At 46.8% G+C, this 17979-nt stretch overlaps 2 protein-coding genes across 6 annotated transcripts in view; one reads left to right on the forward strand and one right to left on the reverse strand.

The window, feature by feature from the left end:
* The window catches only part of LOC144383341 (MYCBP-associated protein-like), a 47898-nt gene that overhangs the window by 4981 nt on the left and 24938 nt on the right, over nucleotides 1-17979 (forward strand). For 2 of the 5 annotated variants that reach the window (XM_078080434.1, XM_078080436.1), the window contains 9 exons: nucleotides 10457-10527; nucleotides 10667-10820; nucleotides 10961-10992; nucleotides 11127-11390; nucleotides 12110-12208; nucleotides 12380-12507; nucleotides 13199-13487; nucleotides 17161-17325; nucleotides 17681-17838. In XM_078080434.1, the coding sequence (XP_077936560.1) occupies nucleotides 10457-10527; nucleotides 10667-10820; nucleotides 10961-10992; nucleotides 11127-11390; nucleotides 12110-12208; nucleotides 12380-12507; nucleotides 13199-13487; nucleotides 17161-17325; nucleotides 17681-17770 (1292 nt within the window). In that variant the 3' untranslated portion in view covers nucleotides 17771-17838. Of the gene's footprint in view, nucleotides 1-9016; nucleotides 9654-10456; nucleotides 10528-10666; nucleotides 10821-10960; nucleotides 10993-11126; nucleotides 11391-12109; nucleotides 12209-12379; nucleotides 12508-13198; nucleotides 13488-17160; nucleotides 17326-17680; nucleotides 17839-17979 lie in introns of those variants that run through there. The other 3 variants (XM_078080435.1, XM_078080437.1, XM_078080438.1) reach the window with 3 other exon arrangements.
* Nucleotides 3054-6790, reverse strand: LOC144411584 (uncharacterized). Its single transcript, XM_078108867.1, has one exon. The coding sequence runs from the start codon at nucleotides 4444-4446 to the stop codon at nucleotides 3118-3120; it is 1329 nt and encodes a 442-aa protein (XP_077964993.1). The 5' UTR covers nucleotides 4447-6790; the 3' UTR covers nucleotides 3054-3117.

Raw genomic sequence — 17979 nt, forward strand, 5'->3', positions numbered from 1 at the left:
AGATTGCGAATGGCTGAATTCAACAAGTTGTGGTCTGTAAACGTTGACGTTTAGACCCGTTTTCAACGTGATTTATCATATCGGGGGTAAACTTACAAATGTGGACGTAGTTTCTATTTAAACCTCTAAAATGATGATATAGCACAAAAAAGAGGATGAAATATTACCGTATTAAAAATCACGTTGAAATGTGGTCTGAACATCGACGTCTTTCACTTTTAAACCATTTTGCAACGTCTTTGCTCGCACCAAAAATGCTCGCTTTGCTGTTTCAGCTCAGGCCGGTCCCAAAGGCGGAGGGTCTAAGAAGCAGTTAACCAATCACGTGCTAACTCAAATTAATGAGTGACATTATAATTTCAGCGCCCCAAAATACAGCACTTTGCCGCCCATTTAGCGACATGACAATGGCGAGCAGTATCCCTCCAACAAGACCAAACCCTAAATCGGTACATTCTCTTCTCGAAGAGCCGTTTGGCAGAATAACTTTCGTGGAGAAACTAGAGGTGAAAGAGGTGGACCCGGATCAGCCGGACCTCACAATCAGACAACGGAATGGTGTGAAAGAGAAGCCTTTCTGTAGAGACTTCTACACCACGATATTTAGCTATCTAGTTAGCTGCGTGCTATCCGCGCCGGTGCGCTGTGTTAAAGTAGACATCGCTACCCAGCTGCGACGCACACAGGACTGCGGTGAGGACACACAACCAGGACGTGGATGAAAACAGGCCTATTTTATCCAAAATAGTTCATTGTGTGAAGTTCTGTGGGGCTTTTGAGTTGGTCTTTCCTCAACACACTAGGTTCATAGGTGCATCTAAATATAAACATATATATACATGTTCTAATAGATTTTATATAAATATATTTAAATTGTAATATATTTGTTAGAGCCATTTTTGTTATTGTTCGATTGTTAGGTTGCTAGGTGCTGGGAGGTTGTGTTTCGATTAGGCCACAAGTTCAATAGCAGGCATGAAAATCCCTCAACTTTCGGCAAAATTTGCCGCTTTGAAACCAAAATAGGTGACCTACGTGAATTGTGTAGATTCAATGAGGTTTTTTTGGGAGGGGGGGGGTATTCATATTGGATTTTTATAATAGTCATGGTAGTTATCATATTCTGAATATTGTTTTATATATATTAGTTATATTTATATGCTCATTGATATAATGAATTGTTTGAGTAAGATGTCCTTATTATGTTAAACTGTTGGAAGAAATGTTAAATATTTAACTGCAAAGTAATAATGCGTGTTCGATACCCATTTTCCATTGAATCACACAGGGATGTTTACTGAAACTGATTGGCGGACCAGCCGTCACTGATACACATATATAAACGTAATTATATGTATGAACAAGGCCGTTGAGGCACCGGAGGGGGACGTAGTAACTCGGACTGGTGGGAGGCCTTGTTCTGGGTGCAAACCGGACAAGCGGCCACAAACCCCCCGTGTCCCTCTCGAGTGACGGCTACCAGAAGTTCTGCCTGAAGAAGCAGACCATTCGCCTGACCTCTGGCTGGCATCTGATTTAAGGGGCATGTATCAAGAGCATCCTTTTTTAAATTGGTGTAAAAGATTTAATAAAGAATAGTTGATAGCTTAATTAATAGTAATTAACGTTAGACATTTTACATCTAGTAAACAGTACGCAGTAGTATAACCCGTGTTAGTTAATTAGTTATATCTTAAATAAATCAGACAGGCAGAAGCTTAGTTTAACGTTTAGCCAACATCAAATATATTTTAGCACGAAATCTATTACGCTAACAATTTAACGTTAGCTAACTAGCGTTGAGCTTTAACTCAAACATAAATTAAGAACCTTTTAATATCTCAAAGAACCAGATGAAAACATGTAGAACCATCTAATAGATAATATGGTTCTTTAGAAGGTGTTGGTTCTTTGTAGAACCACACTGTCTTCTAAAGAACCATTTAAGAACCCTTTTGGCTGTCCTGTGGCTGGCTAACACTATTAGGCTGTAAAGCCATTGTATTAGTGTTTGATTAAACATTAGGGTTTTTGAATCGCTCTTAGTCTGGACTCTCCCCTGAGACCTGTTGTCCACCGTACAAGGTGCTCGTTCCACCGACAACACAGATCACAGGATCACTGAGCCACTCAAACTCCTCCACCACGTTAAGGTGGCGATTCGCAGAGGAGATAGTTTTTTTTTTTACGTGGGAAACCCATAGATGGAGGGAAAACCCACAGGGTGTGTGTGTGTGTGTGGGTGGGGGTCTGTGTGTGTGGGGGGGTCTCAGCGCTGTGAAGGCGGCGAAGTGTGTGTGTGTGTGTGTGTGTGTGTGTGTGGGGGGGGGAGTCTTCAGCGCTGTGAAGGCGGCGATGTGTGTGTGGGGGGGGTCTTCGGCGCTGTGAAGGCGGCGGTGTGTGTGTGTGGGGGGGGGGGGGGGGGGGGGTCTTTAGCGCTGTAAAGGGGGCGGTGTGTGTGTGTGTGTGTGAGTGTGTGTGTGTGTGTGTGGGGGGGAGTCTTCAGCGCTGTAAAGGGGGGGGGGGGTCTTCAGCGCTGTGAAGGCGGCGGTGTGTGTGTGTGTGTGAGTGTGTGTGTGTGTGTGTGTGGGGGGGAGTCTTCAGCGCTGTGAAGGCGGCGATGTGTGTGTGGGGGGGGTCTTCGGCGCTGTGAAGGCGGCGGTGTGTGTGTGTGTGGGGGGGGGGTCTTTAGCGCTGTAAAGGGGGCGGTGTGTGTGAGTGTGTGTGTGTGTGTGTGGGGGGGAGTCTTCAGCGCTGTGAAGGCGGCAATGTGTGTGTGGGGGGGGTCTTCGGCGCTGTAAAGGGGGCGGTGTCTGTGTGTGAGTGTGTGTGTGTGTGTGTGTGTGTGTGTGTGTGGGGGGGGGGGGGGTCTTCAGCGCTGTGAAGGCAGCGATGTGTGTGTGTGTGTGTGTGTGTGGGGGGGGGGGGGGGGTCTTCAGCGCTGTGAAGGCGGCGATGTGTGTGTGTGAGTGTGTGTGTGTGTGTGTGTGTGTGTGTGTGTGTGTGTGTGTGTGTGTGTGTGTGTGTGTGTGGAGGGGTCTTGAGCGCTGTGAAGCGCGGGTGGAAGGGGGGTAGATGGATGAGGTAGGACGGAGTGGTAGATGAAGGATGGTGTTCTTACTGGTGTCCAGTCTCAGGCACGTTGATGTTGACGTCCTGGATGGTCTCCTTTTTCTTCTCTTCTCTCTTCTGTTTCTTTGTCTCCTTGTTCTGCATCTTGCGTCTCATTTTGTCCATCTCCGTCTCCCGGTCTTGCATCCGTCTCCCAAAAATGCCTCTTTTCTTTTTTTTAAAGTCGAGGCAGATGTTCTCAAGGACTGTTTTGTCGTCCTCTAAATCTTGGATCCTGGCGATAAGGTTCTGATTTACCTCCATCTGTTGGATCTTTGAGTACTGGCACAACTCACTCTTTGTGACCATCTCGTGGTAGCTCTGCTTTAGGCTCTTTTGTGAAGCAGCCAGAGAATCCCTCTCGATCTTCAGCAGTTTGTGTTCTGCTTCCAACTGCTGGCAGGTCTGGTAGTTGACCGTGAGTTCAGCACTTTTGACAGAAAGTTGTTCTGTGGTCTCGGTGAGCTTCAGAGATAAACCCTCGTTCTCCCTGATAGTCTCAGCTAGAGCCTCTGTCTTGGTCTTCAGCAGTTTGTGTTCTGCTACCAACTGGCGGTTGTTGGTCTGCTGCTTGTGCAGCTCCTCTAGTAGAGAAACGTTGGTGGAGAGTAAGCCTGTTACTTCAGACTTCAAGGACTGTTGTTGGTAATCCAGTTCCTTGGATGTCTTTTTCTCCAGATCTTCATACTTCTGCTGCCAGGTCTGGTTGTTGACCCTGAGTTCAGCACTTTTGACAGAAAGTTGTTCTGTGGTCTCGGTGAGCTTCAGAGATAAACCCTCGTTCTCCCTGATAGTCTCAGCCAGAGCCTCTGTCTTGGTCTTCAGAAGTTCGTGTTCTGCTTCCAACTGGTGGTTGTCGGCCTGCTGCTTGTGCAGCTTCTCTGGTAGAGAAGCGTTGGTGGAGAGTAACCCTGTTACGTTAGACTCCAAGGACTGTTGTTGGTAATCCAGTTCCTTGGATGTCTTTTTCTCCAGATCTTCATACTTCTGCTGCCAGGTCTCGTTGTTGACCGTGAGTTCAGCACTTTTGACAGCAAGTTGTTCGGTGGTCTCTCTGAGCTTCAGAGATAAACCCTTGTTCTCCCTGGTAAGGTCTGAAAACTTCTTTTTGTACTTGGAAACCATCTTCTCATAGGCCAGATCTTTGCCTTTTAACTGGTGGAACCAATTGTACTTTGCAGCTTCAGCTTGAGCAACGAAATTGCTCACTTGCCTTTTCAGGTAGTGCACTTCATTCTGGGCACGAGAGAGTGCCATGTTCACATTGTATCCGGTCGGAGGAGTCCCAAACACTGAAGCGCCAGCTCCAGGTCTCTGGTTGTTTCCACGGGACATGTTAAATAACACTTGTGTAGTCTTTAAAAAGAATGATGGTATCTTTAAAAAGGCTGGTGGGTTGCCTGTAAAAAGGCTGAAATCCTTGAAATGTTTGACGGTTAACGACTCAATGTGGTCTTTGAAAAATGATGATAAATCTTTCAAAAGTCTACTTAAGTCTTGTTAAGGACAAACGTCGCTGAGTACTTCTCTCTTGAAAAAGAGTGCAGTGCTCTGTTCTGTGCTCAGAACTGCAATCTATTTGTAGAGAAGATGATGATGTCATCCCGTTGTCATGGCAATGCTTTGTCATGTTCTCTGTCATGTTCTCTGTCATGATGTCATTCCGTTGTCATGACTCCCTTGAGTTTCCAGTTATTTCTACAAATTAGATTTTTCTCTATAGTAGTATTATTATTTAGCCTACTTTGCTGAGGGAAGTGAGCAGAGGGAATTAATCTTCCTCTGGAAATTTACCCTAAAGACCACGCCTAATTTCAAACCCTTATTCACAATGCAAGAATATGTTTTTTGCACAAACCTCTATAAGGTGCGTTTAATTCTAAATATCTTTCTACAATTAATGTTCATACAGAACAAACAAGACTGGAAAAGATCCTGGCAACAGGTCAAGATAAACTATAAAAACATTTTGCAGGCTGGTAAGTGCCTAGTTGGCAAATGGTGTAAAAATAACTTGATGCCTGCTTACATATTTTATCTAAACTGATTGAAGCAGTTAAGAAAAAGGCTCATTTGTCTGTCACTGGGGGGGCACCAGGCTTCACCCCAGCTGAGGAATTGGCCCTTGTTTTAAACCAAGGGAGGCCTGTGATGGAAGGGATTCCGGGAGGGACAGCTACTGACTCTGTTCCACCTGCAGAAACTGCCCTCTTCATACGTGCTACATGCTACAGTACATCAAACACAATCACCCATTTATACACTGACAGTAGGGCAAATAGTGCCTTTATTTACAGTTTCGGCATATAAAAACATGCCGCTTGCAAAAAATTGCAGTGCCGTACAGAACATCTGTGGGAATGTGAGAGCTTCGCGCTGGTCTGATCTGTCCCGAAACATCCTCTCAAGTCTGAAAGCACGTGGTTCAGAAACTGGCATCATGATGCAGGAAGAAACACCCGTGAATGGGACTTTATATATCGGCCTCATCACGTTTACAATCGTTCATTCCTCACTGCGCATGTCAGTGTTAAACACGTTTGTTTCAGATCAGAGCGGCAGCTGATTTAACACACGAGTCTCCAGGATTAATCTGGCCTGGCTGTTAGCCTGGTCTGGAGCAGGCAAGCTGCAGAGAATAAATCACCATGGTTACATGACTGAGTTTAATTCAACCTGCTTTCGTGCAACCAAGTCCAAGCTAAATTCATCCAGGCTTAATCCCTTGGCCCCTGAAAATAAGTAACTTAAGAAAAAGTGCATGTGCATCTCTTCAGCCTCACAGTTGAATATTAGTCAGCATGAACTATATTTTATACCTGTGACTGACTAGAACTCTAACGTGTTATCTATGTTGGTGAAAGGAGCAATAAAAGTGATTACATCACAATTAATAATAATCGTTTCATCAGGTGACGCTTGGTGTCCATCGTGATTATTACTCCCAGATGAGTCATTTGAATGTTGAGCTTATGGCTCTGAATAAGAAACCACCCCATTAAACCCACCGGGGGTGCTGTCATCGTGTACAAGGAGTCGTTGCATTAGTTTGTCATTGGATGACTTCCATTCGTCTGTCTCTGCATGTGACTTCAAGAAATTCCCTCTTAAAAAGGGACACTTTTTAGGAACGTCTCTTTCAGGGGATTTTACCCTTAAACTTAAAGAACAAATAAGTTGTGTACATTCATCTTTGCAGGCAGATGAATATTGATTTCACGATCTCTTTACCTTTCATAAGTAGTTTATTGGCATTTCAACTAATCTTGGTTGAGTTAATTTGAGTATTGCTTCCATCTGATGGCCACCTGGTTAATAGGAAATAAAAAATAAATAATAATAAATTAATAAAATAATAGATTGTATAATTCTAAATACAACTTTGAGATCAGTTTATTTGGTTGAGTAGTTTTTAATATGCCACAGCACTTGTTTTAGGTTTGACTAAGCAGCTATTTTAAGAGTAAGATTTTACATAAAAACATCATTTTATGAAGCATTATGCGTTGTTATAGATTAAACTACAGTGTATGAAGTTGTATAACTTGATGAGTGTACAACAATGACAAGGGAAGCTCTTCATAAAGCATGCTTTACATCAATACAAATGGTAATTCCCTTTTATTGTTTGTGATTGCCTTTACTTCTGTAGAGCACTTTTCCCGCCACTGTTAAGTAGTGGATGTCACGCCCGGACAATGGCCATGGGGTCCGTTTCAAGTACGAGGTTTAACAAACTCTGAGTCAAACCCTAAACTCTGAGTTGATTTACCCCGAGTTGGTAAACTCAGAGTTTTGGGTTTCACAACGGTGTTTCAGAGTTGGATCAATCAACTCGGAGTAGGTTGACTGAGAGTTGAGCGCGTGCACCACCACAGTATGAAGGCAGCATGAATGGAGCCACGATACTATGATTCACCATGGCAACAACCACAAACCACATATTCGCCCCTATTGAGCTGGAAATATTCATGCAAGCGTACGGCGAGTAAGAACCCGTAATTAGAAAAAAAGCAACACTGCTACTGCAGCAAAAGACAGAGAAACTGCGTGGGAGAAAATTGCTGTACTAATTCCCAGTTTTCACACAGTTTGTTAGAATGCAGTACACACAGGCTTGAAATACACACCCATGGTCATATTTAATCACAAGAACAATATCGCTGGTAAAAACTGGTACAATGGTATTGAACATATAATGTATTTTAGGCCTACTAATATTATGTTGTAAAGGAAACGAAACACGAAGAATGTCCTCGATATTAACATTACAGTTTTTTACAGCCGCTAGGACACAGTTCTCAATACTTAGATCACTTTTTCAAAACTCTTCACACAGTGAGCACAACAGAAGTATATGTGGCCTAAACTGAGGATCAATTATTATTGCTTTGGCACAAAATGCATTCAATGACTACATCTTTCAAATGTTATAATTTCTTTTCTCACTCAGAAACAACAAACTGTGTGTACCTACAGGCCAATTTACACATGCTTACATACTGTTAAAACTGTTAAACTTATGTTCAACACAATAACATAATATAAAACTGAACGTCTCCTTGCGTTCCTGCATGATCTCTATGGAAGGGTTGTGCTAGGTGAGGAAAGGGATGCAGAGAGAAGAAATCAGCCAACATCTATAATTGTATGGGACAATGTGGCATTTCACCACTCCCGTGCAGTCACTGAGTGGTTTGCAGCCCATCCCAGAATGGTGTCACTTTCACTCCCACCTTACTCTCCATTCCTCAACCCCATAGAGGAATTCTTTTCCTCAGGGAGGTGGAAGGTTCATGACCACCATCCACATGATCAAATGTCCCTCCTGGACGCAATGAATGCTGGATGCCTGGACATATCAGCAGAAGATTGCCAGGGATGGATCAGGCATGCCAGAAGGTTCTACCCCAGGTGTATTGCCCTAGATCACATAAGATGTGATGTGGATGAGAACCTGTGGCAAAATAGAGAAGATCGAGTAGATTAGCATTACTATTGTATATGTATCAGTAGATGGTGTATATACAAATTCTCGTATTTTGGAATTACTCAGTGCAAAAAAATGAATAAAGGACATGGAATATATTGAAGCTTTCTGCATCATGTCTGATTAATTCCAGTAACATATATTACAGTGAATTATAAACAGAGATGTGTCCTTGTTTTACACAAGAAAACATTGTATAATGCTACATGTTAGTGTTTTTTAGGTCATTGTTTTGTGGGTGACAAAGTGTGTTTGTTGGCTGTCAACCTTTGCTAGTGCTCTGGAAGAATGAGTTGACTTGAGACATGAATGACGTGTTTTGGTAGTTTTAGTTTTGAATGTGAAATGAACTGCTGTGGCGAGCTGAAAGTTGGTTAGGAGAACTGTGTGAAGAGTTTTGAAAAAGTGACCTAAGTACTGTATTTTCCGCACTATACCGGATTATAAGGGGCACCTTCAATGAATGACCTATTTTAGAACATTTTTCATATATAGGAGCAATAAAGTCTATGATAAATAAATAAACAAACCAACGACTTCCACACACAAAGACGTGACTCTCTAGTTCGTCTTCAACAAAAACACGTTACTCCGCCTGTTGTTCTGGCGGTGAATTGCTCTGCAACACACGCAAGACTTTAGAACCATGAAGTGAAACGAGCGATGTGTGTGTGGGGGGGGTCTTCGGCGCTGTGAAGGCGGCGGTGTGTGTGTGTGGGGGGGGGGTCTTTAGCGCTGTAAAGGGGGCGGTGTGTGTGTGTGTGTGAGTGTGTGTGTGTGTGTGGGGGGGGTCTTCAGCGCTGTGAAGGCGGCGGTGTGTGTGTGTGTGTGTGTGTGGGGGGGGGAGTCTTCAGCGCTGTGAAGGCGGCGATGTGTGTGTGGGGGGGGTCTTCGGCGCTGTGAACATGTGAATGAGGAGAACGTCGTGTGTTTGCAAAACACGATGCGGAATAGACTGCATATGGAAGGCTTTAAATGATTTAACCGTCGCTTGTTTCTGAAACCCCCGTATAATTGTATAGTACGTCAATCTAATCTAATCAATTTCCTAAATAATTGTCATTATTAAGTTAAACCTATGTTTGCTATAGTGGGCTGCTGATCAGTCGAAAGTATAAAGTACAAGTTGTTTTTTACATTATTAGAAGGAAAAAGGAAATCCAAATATGTCTGCTAGATTTTGTTCGGAAGGACCGTAACCCCAAATGGCCTTGCTTCTGTTTTGCCTTCTATTTTGTTCCATACATATATAAGTATATATTTTTATTTATGTTTTAAAATTTTAACGGTAAATTATTTTGTTTTTGATATTGCTAATGAAAGAAAGAAATAACGGCTCCTTCCTTGTCCTGCGGCTTTGGGGCATCCGTTGCCATGGTGACCGTTAGAGAACATACTCGGTTCAAGGAGCACAGCGCTAGCTGGGTTAGCATCGCTAGCTAACTAACGCCACACTAGAGGCCAGTGGCTGTTGTCTTCGCCTCATTTAGAACGAGTGAGCCGCGGCGAGAGACCGGGGAAGGAGGTCAGACGGTACGCAGGTCAGCTAACGGTTAGTTAACCACAACTTTCCCTGTCTTCTCCACTTCTGTCCGTACGTGTCCTCCCGTCTGAAGATTGACATCATTGCTAAGCTGCACTATTTGGAGTAACGTTCGGTCTCAAATACGAATGAACTATTCTTAACTTGCAAAATAACTGTAATGTTATCAAACAAATGTAACACAATAGTAGAGTAAAAAGTACTATATCCCTCTGAAATGTAGTGGAAAAGAATGTAATGTGCTCAAGTATACAGTACTTGAGTAAGTGTACTTAGTTGCATTCTATCACTTTTTTAGTTATAATGAAACGCAGTAACTAAAAAATGGATTTGGATTTTGAGGCCTTTAATGTCAGGAAGAAATACGATCACGTGTTTTTGATCAATTCATTTTCAAAGAAATATCTGCAGCAATTTCTTCCCTCAAGGGCAAATATAACACTTATCTGAATAGCCACAGTCTGTGACAGAAAACATGAAGGAAGCGAGGCACAATACTCACTGAAGAAAAACGATTTCTCAATATTAATGTAGCCATGGAAACTATAAACGGCCTCTGGTAGATATAAAGAAATTAACGAAATTGCACAACCGGGACATTATTCCAGATTAATCTCTTTGTCTGTATCTGTGTGTTTGTCAGTGCTGATGTGCTTTGCACACAATTAAGTAGAACCTTTTCTCACTTCAAAAACATCATGAATCCATGTAACCTGTGTGCAAGTGATGTTACACTTGGTTTGATAAAACATAGAATCAATCAAGCACACACAACAGCAGTTGCCACCTTATAATCTAAATCTCTCCTTTAGAGAAAAAGATGCAAAAAACATCGGAGGAGGATATCCAAACTCCTGCTATTCCCCCACAGGACCTCAATAAAGTAAGTCCACTTCCTCCATGCCCCCAATTTACAATTATTTGGGGGGAAAAATCTTCTCTAAAGTACAACTTGTGTGGTTTTTACCAAGGCTTTCATATTTAAAGCAGTTGTATATGTTACTTACAATGTGATGATGCAGATTCATATACCAAAGCCACCCAAGGGTCGTCAAAAAGCAGCGCTCAGGGCTTGTGTGCGTAAAATGCAGCCAGCTGATGGAGGCCATGTGCTGCGAGGGCCGGTGGCTCATCCAGTGAATCCTGCCCCTAACTCTCAACTTCTGGACTACACAGGTTGGTCAAATTCCTTTGTTCTCATGGACAATTACACGCTGATAGCCAATTAAAACGTTCCCTCTAGATAAAAATACATGTTGTCCTCGCTATACTATGCATCCACATGACTAAGATTTGTCCTATTTTTCACTTTTCAGTTAGTTATCTAGAAGCCAAAGAAAAGACGGAGGTAAAGTCAGAACACATAACATGACCAAATGAAAGTTCTTGACAAACAGCATTTCAAATCTGTCAATAAAATAAACTGACGAATCTAATAAGTGCTTTCAAACAGTCACCTCTGGTTCCTTCTCCGCCATCCAGTTGGTGAAGCACATCCCAAAGTCCAGGACACACTATCAATCCGAGGCCCCGGGGAGTCATCCTTCTGAGGCTGTGGAGAGTGGGCACGGGATCCCTTCAGGCCCCAGAAACATTCAGTGTAATGCGCTGCAGAATTTAGCTGCAGAAATGTGCCAGTCGATTGTGGATGAGGTGCTTTGGATGGTCAGAACCCCAGAGAGACCATGCACCCCGGCAGAACTCGGTGTCAATGAAGAGCAGGAGTTTTTAAGCCAAAACCCCAAGGTAATTTTACAAATGAAGCTCATACTTCTTAGTGATCGGTGGAGTTTATTACTGTTCTATGTGAGAGGATAAGCGGCCAATGGGCCCCAGCACAGTGTTTCTCATATTGACATCAACCGGATTATAGCTGCCCCACCTAAACTGGATTTTATGTTGGTCCACAGATCTTTAATTGATGTTATAATTTATGGGCGCTAGTTAATAAGTAACTAATAATAGATAATACCTAATTAAATCTTAAACCAGTCATTGTTGTCTCTACAATGTACAAAGGAGGTTGTGTTGCTGTGGCAGTGTAATAGGAGCCTGGCTATAACTGGGCTAATGGGCAGGGAATATAAAGCAAGATAATAGACAAAAGCAAGAGGCATGGGAGGGACTCATTTGTTACAATACTGCCAAGAATGACCAAACATGACTCATCTTACTATGAGCTTTACAATTGGGATAAATGGAGGACTCAATTAATAGTCACATGTGACATTCCCAAACATTACAATGATTATAATTCTCTTAACATTTCATGTGGTCATAGTTTATCGCCCCAAAGGGCGGCACACTCATTTTCTTCTCTTCCGGCGAGGAGAGATGAGAAATGAAGACGTGCATCAGAGCTGTTAGAGGAGGACAACTTCCTATGACTCTTATATCCCTGGACGGGAGTCTTATAGTCACGTGTTTATACTCCTCCTCAATAACTGCTCCATGCATTGTTTCAGTTGCAGTACCTTCGTCAACCAGTAGAAGACCTAAAGAGACTGTGGCAGGATTGGCAGCCGGAGCGCCCCTGGGACTTATCTGTTCACACACTCCGACAGGTACGTGCATTATTTGATGTTACGGTGAAACTTGTATGGTGCAAAAAAAAGCTGCAGTAAGCAGTAAAGCCTCTTTGAATGCACTGCTCAACCCTCAGGAAACTATTATACCATGATGATGCATCAAAGACACATCCTACTATAATCCATTTAATCAATTCTCTACTTAAGGTTGTTCTGTCTCCGCATGGGCAAGAGTCAGCGCAGGAGGAGAGCCTGGCCCAGCTCAACTCCCTGCTTCTGCAGCTTTGTGAACCTCGTCAACGGAATCACCACAAGATAACAGCAGCAGACATAGGGTGAGGCATCGTTTAGCAAATCCATCATAGCATCTTGATGTGACATGAACTCATAATCCACACTCACACACTTGATGTGGTAAGCCTGCTGGTTATTTTAGTGTCTGGTGCCCCCTGCAGTGGCTGTGGCGAGCTGAAAGTTGGTTAGGAGAACTGTGTGAAGAGTTTTGAAAAAGTGACCTAAGTACTGTATTTTCCGCACTATACCGGATTATAAGGGGCACCTTCAATGAATGACCTATTTTAGAACATTTTTCATATATAGGAGCAATAAAGCCTATGATAAATAAATAAACAAACCAACGACTTCCACACACAAAGACGTGACTCTCTAGTTTGTCTTCAACAAAAACACGTTACTCCGCCTGTTGTTCTGGCGGTGAATTGCTCTGCAACACACGCAAGACTTTAGAACCATGAAGTGAAACGAGTGCGTCGACGCAGACGCAGAAGCATGCGCCAGCCTTTAGAATAACTTATTTTCCCCGTTAAGATGGTTCAGCTACTGTAAAGAAAAGGGCACCGTCTCTCGCTCTTCAATCTCATTATGTTCTCGGCGAGAACGACAGCTAAACGGCATCGTTTAGCAAATCCATCATAGCATCTTGATGTGACATGAACTCATAATCCACACTCACACACTTGATGTGGTAAGCCTGCTGGTTATTTTAGTGTCTGGTGCCCCCTGCAGGCAGCAGCTGTGGGCCAAACTGCTTGACACGATGGATGCTGAGGCCACGAGGCTCAGAGACCTGCTGGGCCTTCCAGTGAAAGACATATGGATGGAAAAAAACGAGAAACCCTTAATCTCTGGTGCTGGTGAGACCCGCAGACTTCCAATCGGACATAGACGGGTGGAGAGTCAGGTGGCCGAAAACAAAGATGAGAAGAGTGAGAAAAAGGGAGAAGCAGCTGCTGAAGTGGAGATTATTGGAATCAAAAGGGAGTCCCAGTCAGCATTAACCGAGGAATCAGTGGAGGTGAGTTGATAAAAGCCATATGTGTTGGGCTACTATAAGAAATGTTGCCACTGAGTGGCAGCAGACTCAAAAGTGTTTATGAGCATGAATGAAGCACTACTTCACAACTTCAAACAAGCTGTCATTCATTCATTTGTCAACAAGACGACTCTGGATGTCTTGTTACTACAGACACCATGCTGCCTTTTGTGTAATAATACATTTGAGGATTTTTGACTAATTCATGACTCACAATGACAGCACAATTGTGTGTGTGTGTTTGTGTGCCAACCATTGGATATGTAGAGATTAACGAGTCCTTCCCACTGGGAGTGTAAGATGATCCTCTCCATCCAGAGTTTTGTCCACCAGAGAAGTCATTAGAGTCGCTGAGCAACAGAATACGCTCGTGGCCATTCATGTTTTTTCTGTTTGGATCCAAATAACGGGCAAATGCTTTCGGGTAGAATGCAGATGTTTCTCAGCAGCCATCCCCATTAAGCCCTCCCACTTTGCATTGTCCTATTCATGAATCTCACTTTCAGCGCATTTTTATTGTCAGCGCTTCACTGGTGACTGCGTTACTCCAGTACAGACGAGACGATGCATCTTGGTGTCACGGTGTGGTTCACTTCCTGTCTTATTTTGTAGTTTTCTGCCACTCGTGTCCCCGGGTAACTTCACTTCCTGCCTTGTCTCGTCATCCCCTGTGTTCGTCTAATAGTTTCCACCTGTGTCCAATCACCTGCACCTCCCTTGTGTATTTAAGCCATGTGTCTCTTGTGTCACTGGTCGCGTCATTGTCTTTCGCCACGCATGTCTTTCGTCTTGGATCGTCGTAGTCTCTTGCCTGTGTGCGTTTGCCCCCAGTGCCGGTGTTTTTTGATCTTTGTGACTATTAAAGTCTTTTGTTTCCCGCAAGTCTGCGTTTGAGTCCTGCCTTCCACCCAGCAACCTTGACAGAATGACGCGACCAAAGAAGGGCTCAGCAGACCCGCTGCCAGACTACGGTCCGGACTACCTGGACGTAAGGAGTCCCTTCTGGCAGCGGAAAACAGACTGTGTTTTTGGTCCCAGGAGCTATCAGCTCGCCTGCCTCGAGCTCCGGGACCTCCTTAACCCTAGGAGGAGCAAGCGGAAGAAGCGATCTCCCGTTCCCGCTGGGCCGCCGCAGCGATCTCCCGTTCCCGCTGGGCCGCCGCAGCGATCTCCCGTTCCCGCTGGGCCGCCGCAGCGATCTCCCGTTCCCGCTGGGCCGCCGCAGCGATCTCCCGTTCCCGCTGGGCCGCCGCAGCGATCTCCCGTTCCCGCTGGGCCGCCGCAGCGATCTCCCGTTCCCGCTGGGCCGCCGCAGCGATCTCCCGTTCCCGCTGGGCCGCCGCAGCGTTCTCCCGTTCCCGCTGGGCCGGCCCGACTCTCACCCATGCCCCCGACCCGACCAGTTCCGGCCCCACGCTCCATGCCCCCGACCCGACCAGTTCCGGCCCCGCGCTCCATGCCCCCGACCCGACCAGTTCCGGCCCCGCGCTCCATGCCCCCGACCCGACCAGTTCCGGCCCCGCGCTCCATGCCCCCGACCCGACCAGTTCCGGCCCCACGCTCCATGCCCCCGACCCGACCAGTTCCGGCCCCACGCTCCATGCCCCCGACCCGACCAGTTCCGGCCCCACGCTCCGTGCCCCCGACCCGACCAGTTCCGGCCCCACGCTCCGTGCCCCCGACCCGACCAGTTCCGGCCCCACGCTCCGTGCCCCCGACCCGACCAGTTCCGGCCCCACGCTCCGTGCCCCCGACCCGACCAGTTCCGGCCCCACGCTCCGTGCCCCCGACCCGACCAGTTCCGGCCCCACGCTCCGTGCCCCCGACCCGACCAGTTCCGGCCCCGCGCTCCGTGCCCCCGACCCGGCCAGTTCCGGCCCCGCGCTCCGTGCCCCCGGCTCGGCCAGTGCCGGCCCCGCGCTCCGTGCCCCCGACCCGACCAGTGCCGGCCCCGCGCTCCGTGCCCCCGACCCGACCAGTGCCGGCCCCGCGCTCCGTGCCCCCGACCCGACCAGTACCGGACCCCGCGCTCCGTGCCCCCGACCCGACCAGTACCGGGCCCACGCTCCATGCCCCCGACGCCCCCAGTCCCCGCTCCGAGACTCAGGCTCCCTCCCTCCCATCCCATGGTCCTCTCCCACCCTCCCGTTGGTGATTTGAGGGCCGTCTGGGATCCGGCCCTTGAGGGGGGGGCTACGGGGTGGGTTATGGGGGGGGCTGAGCCGCCGCAGACTGCGGAGGTGTTCCGTGTCCCCGAGCCGGAGCAGACTGCGGAGGTGTTCCGTGTCCCCGAGCCGGAGCAGACTGCGGAGGTGTTCCGTGTCCCCGAGCCGGAGCAGACTGCGGAGGTGTTCCGTGTCCCCGAGCCGGCGCCGCCGACTACCCAGGAGGTTTCCCGTGTCCCCGAGCCGGCGCCGCCGACTACCCCGGAGGTTTCCCGTGTCCCCGAGCCGGCGCCGCCGACTACCCCGGAGGTTTCCCGTGTCCCCGAGCCGGCGCCGCCGACTACCCCGGAGGTTTCCCGTGTCCCCGAGCCGGCCATTCCTGAGACGTTCCGTGCCCTGTGGTCACCGCTCCGGAGCCGGCGAAAGGACCGCCCGCCGGGCCGACCCCCAGAGGCTCCCCGCTCGTCTGGCTGGCCGCCCGCCGGGCCGCCCGCCAGAGTTTCCCGGGTGGTCCGACCAACGTCTCGGGTTTCCCTCCCCCCCACCCCTTGTTTTGCTCTAGTGTGAGCCGCCTGGAAGTCGGCCCTTGAGGGGGGGGTACTGTCACGGTGTGGTTCACTTCCTGTCTTATTTTGTAGTTTTCTGCCACTCGTGTCCCCGGGTAACTTCACTTCCTGCCTTGTCTCGTCATCCCCTGTGTTCGTCTAATAGTTTCCACCTGTGTCCAATCACCTGCACCTCCCTTGTGTATTTAAGCCATGTGTCTCTTGTGTCACTGGTCGCGTCATTGTCTTTCGCCACGCATGTCTTTCGTCTTGGATCGTCGTAGTCTCTTGCCTGTGTGCGTTTGCCCCCAGTGCCGGTGTTTTTTGATCTTTGTGACTATTAAAGTCTTTTGTTTCCCGCAAGTCTGCGTTTGAGTCCTGCCTTCCACCCAGCAACCTTGACACTTGGTGGCTCAGCTGGTCGGCAATGTTTTGGGTGTGAATCTGCCCCTGGACTTGTTACAACACGTGTCTCTACATGGCTTGTGTCTCCATTGCCAGCCATCATCGGCGAAGTAGAAAGACGTAATATATTCCATTCAGAGATATTTCAGAGACGCAGTCTTGTTGGTGTGTCTGTGTGTTTTGCTGATTCTCTCCTCTGTGTGATGAGTCATATTTAAGGTACAGCTTAGTGCGCACAGGGAACCATGGTAACAGGTCTCTGTGTGAAAATGCGCACCTGCTCTCCAACTGTGCATCCAGGGTGTGAATTCTTAGCACCCTGACCAGTCCGAGCCAACTGCAGCGCACGTATGCACACAGAGATACATTAGCTCAAACAGTCCCACAACATCCGATATATGAAACACCGTAAAATATGCGAGAGGTCATTTTTCATGACATACGACGCATACAACTACCGGCTGTAAGCTCGTTTTGGAAATTTGACCACACTCAGTAAAAGCTGTCATTTATTGGCAAGTTTGTATTCAATCTGTACAGGACAGCGAAAAGAAAGGGGATAGAAAGAAGGAAGCGGGGGAACGTCCTCAGAAGAAGCAAGGAAAGGAAACTGCCTCGCTGACTGACATCCTGCCCGACAACGTCAGTCAACAACCTCCAGATGTGGAGTTGATGGACGTTTACACAAGGCAGTTGCACAAAAAGGCAAGTCTAAACAGTATTTATTTGAAGGGGCTGTGTAATATATCTGCTTTGACTCTTGAGAAGATTGGGAGAGTTAACCTGATGAGGTCGTCTCTAGTCGGGTTTGAGGGCTTTTTAACAAAAACACTGTATTACAAACTGGTGTTGGTTTGGAATGAAAGATACTCTCCGGCTGCATGTGAAATGTAGAATATTCTTAATCTAAACCAGTAATGAAAAGTCACAATATCCCTGTTTCTTCTCTCATTTTGACCACTGTCTTTCAACAATCCCCCAACTTTGCAGCACCCGTTTAAAGAAATCCCACAAATCTGTGCATCCTGTACACATGAATCGATATTTATCACCCTGACAGGTTTATGTGCTGATGGAAGACTTGGTGGAGAACCTGTGTGACGTGATGGATGATCTTAATGAGAGAGATGAACAGGACCGACACTATTAACACGTAAAAGACTGGCACGGGAGACGCACTTTGTTCTTTCTAAATCAATAAACTTCGTATTCTTCTGGTATATTCGTCATGTGTCAATCACACTGTCACACGCGCGCATCAGCGGGCGCTAGGAGGCTTAACGGCGCCGCTGACTCTGCAAACGACGCGCCCACGTCCTTTTACGCGCGCCGTTGCGATCGTGCACGGTGCCGTGTGCG

Source organism: Gasterosteus aculeatus, chromosome 9 (assembly GCF_964276395.1).
Source record: "Gasterosteus aculeatus chromosome 9, fGasAcu3.hap1.1, whole genome shotgun sequence".
NCBI classification, from domain to species: Eukaryota; Metazoa; Chordata; class Actinopteri; order Perciformes; family Gasterosteidae; genus Gasterosteus; species Gasterosteus aculeatus.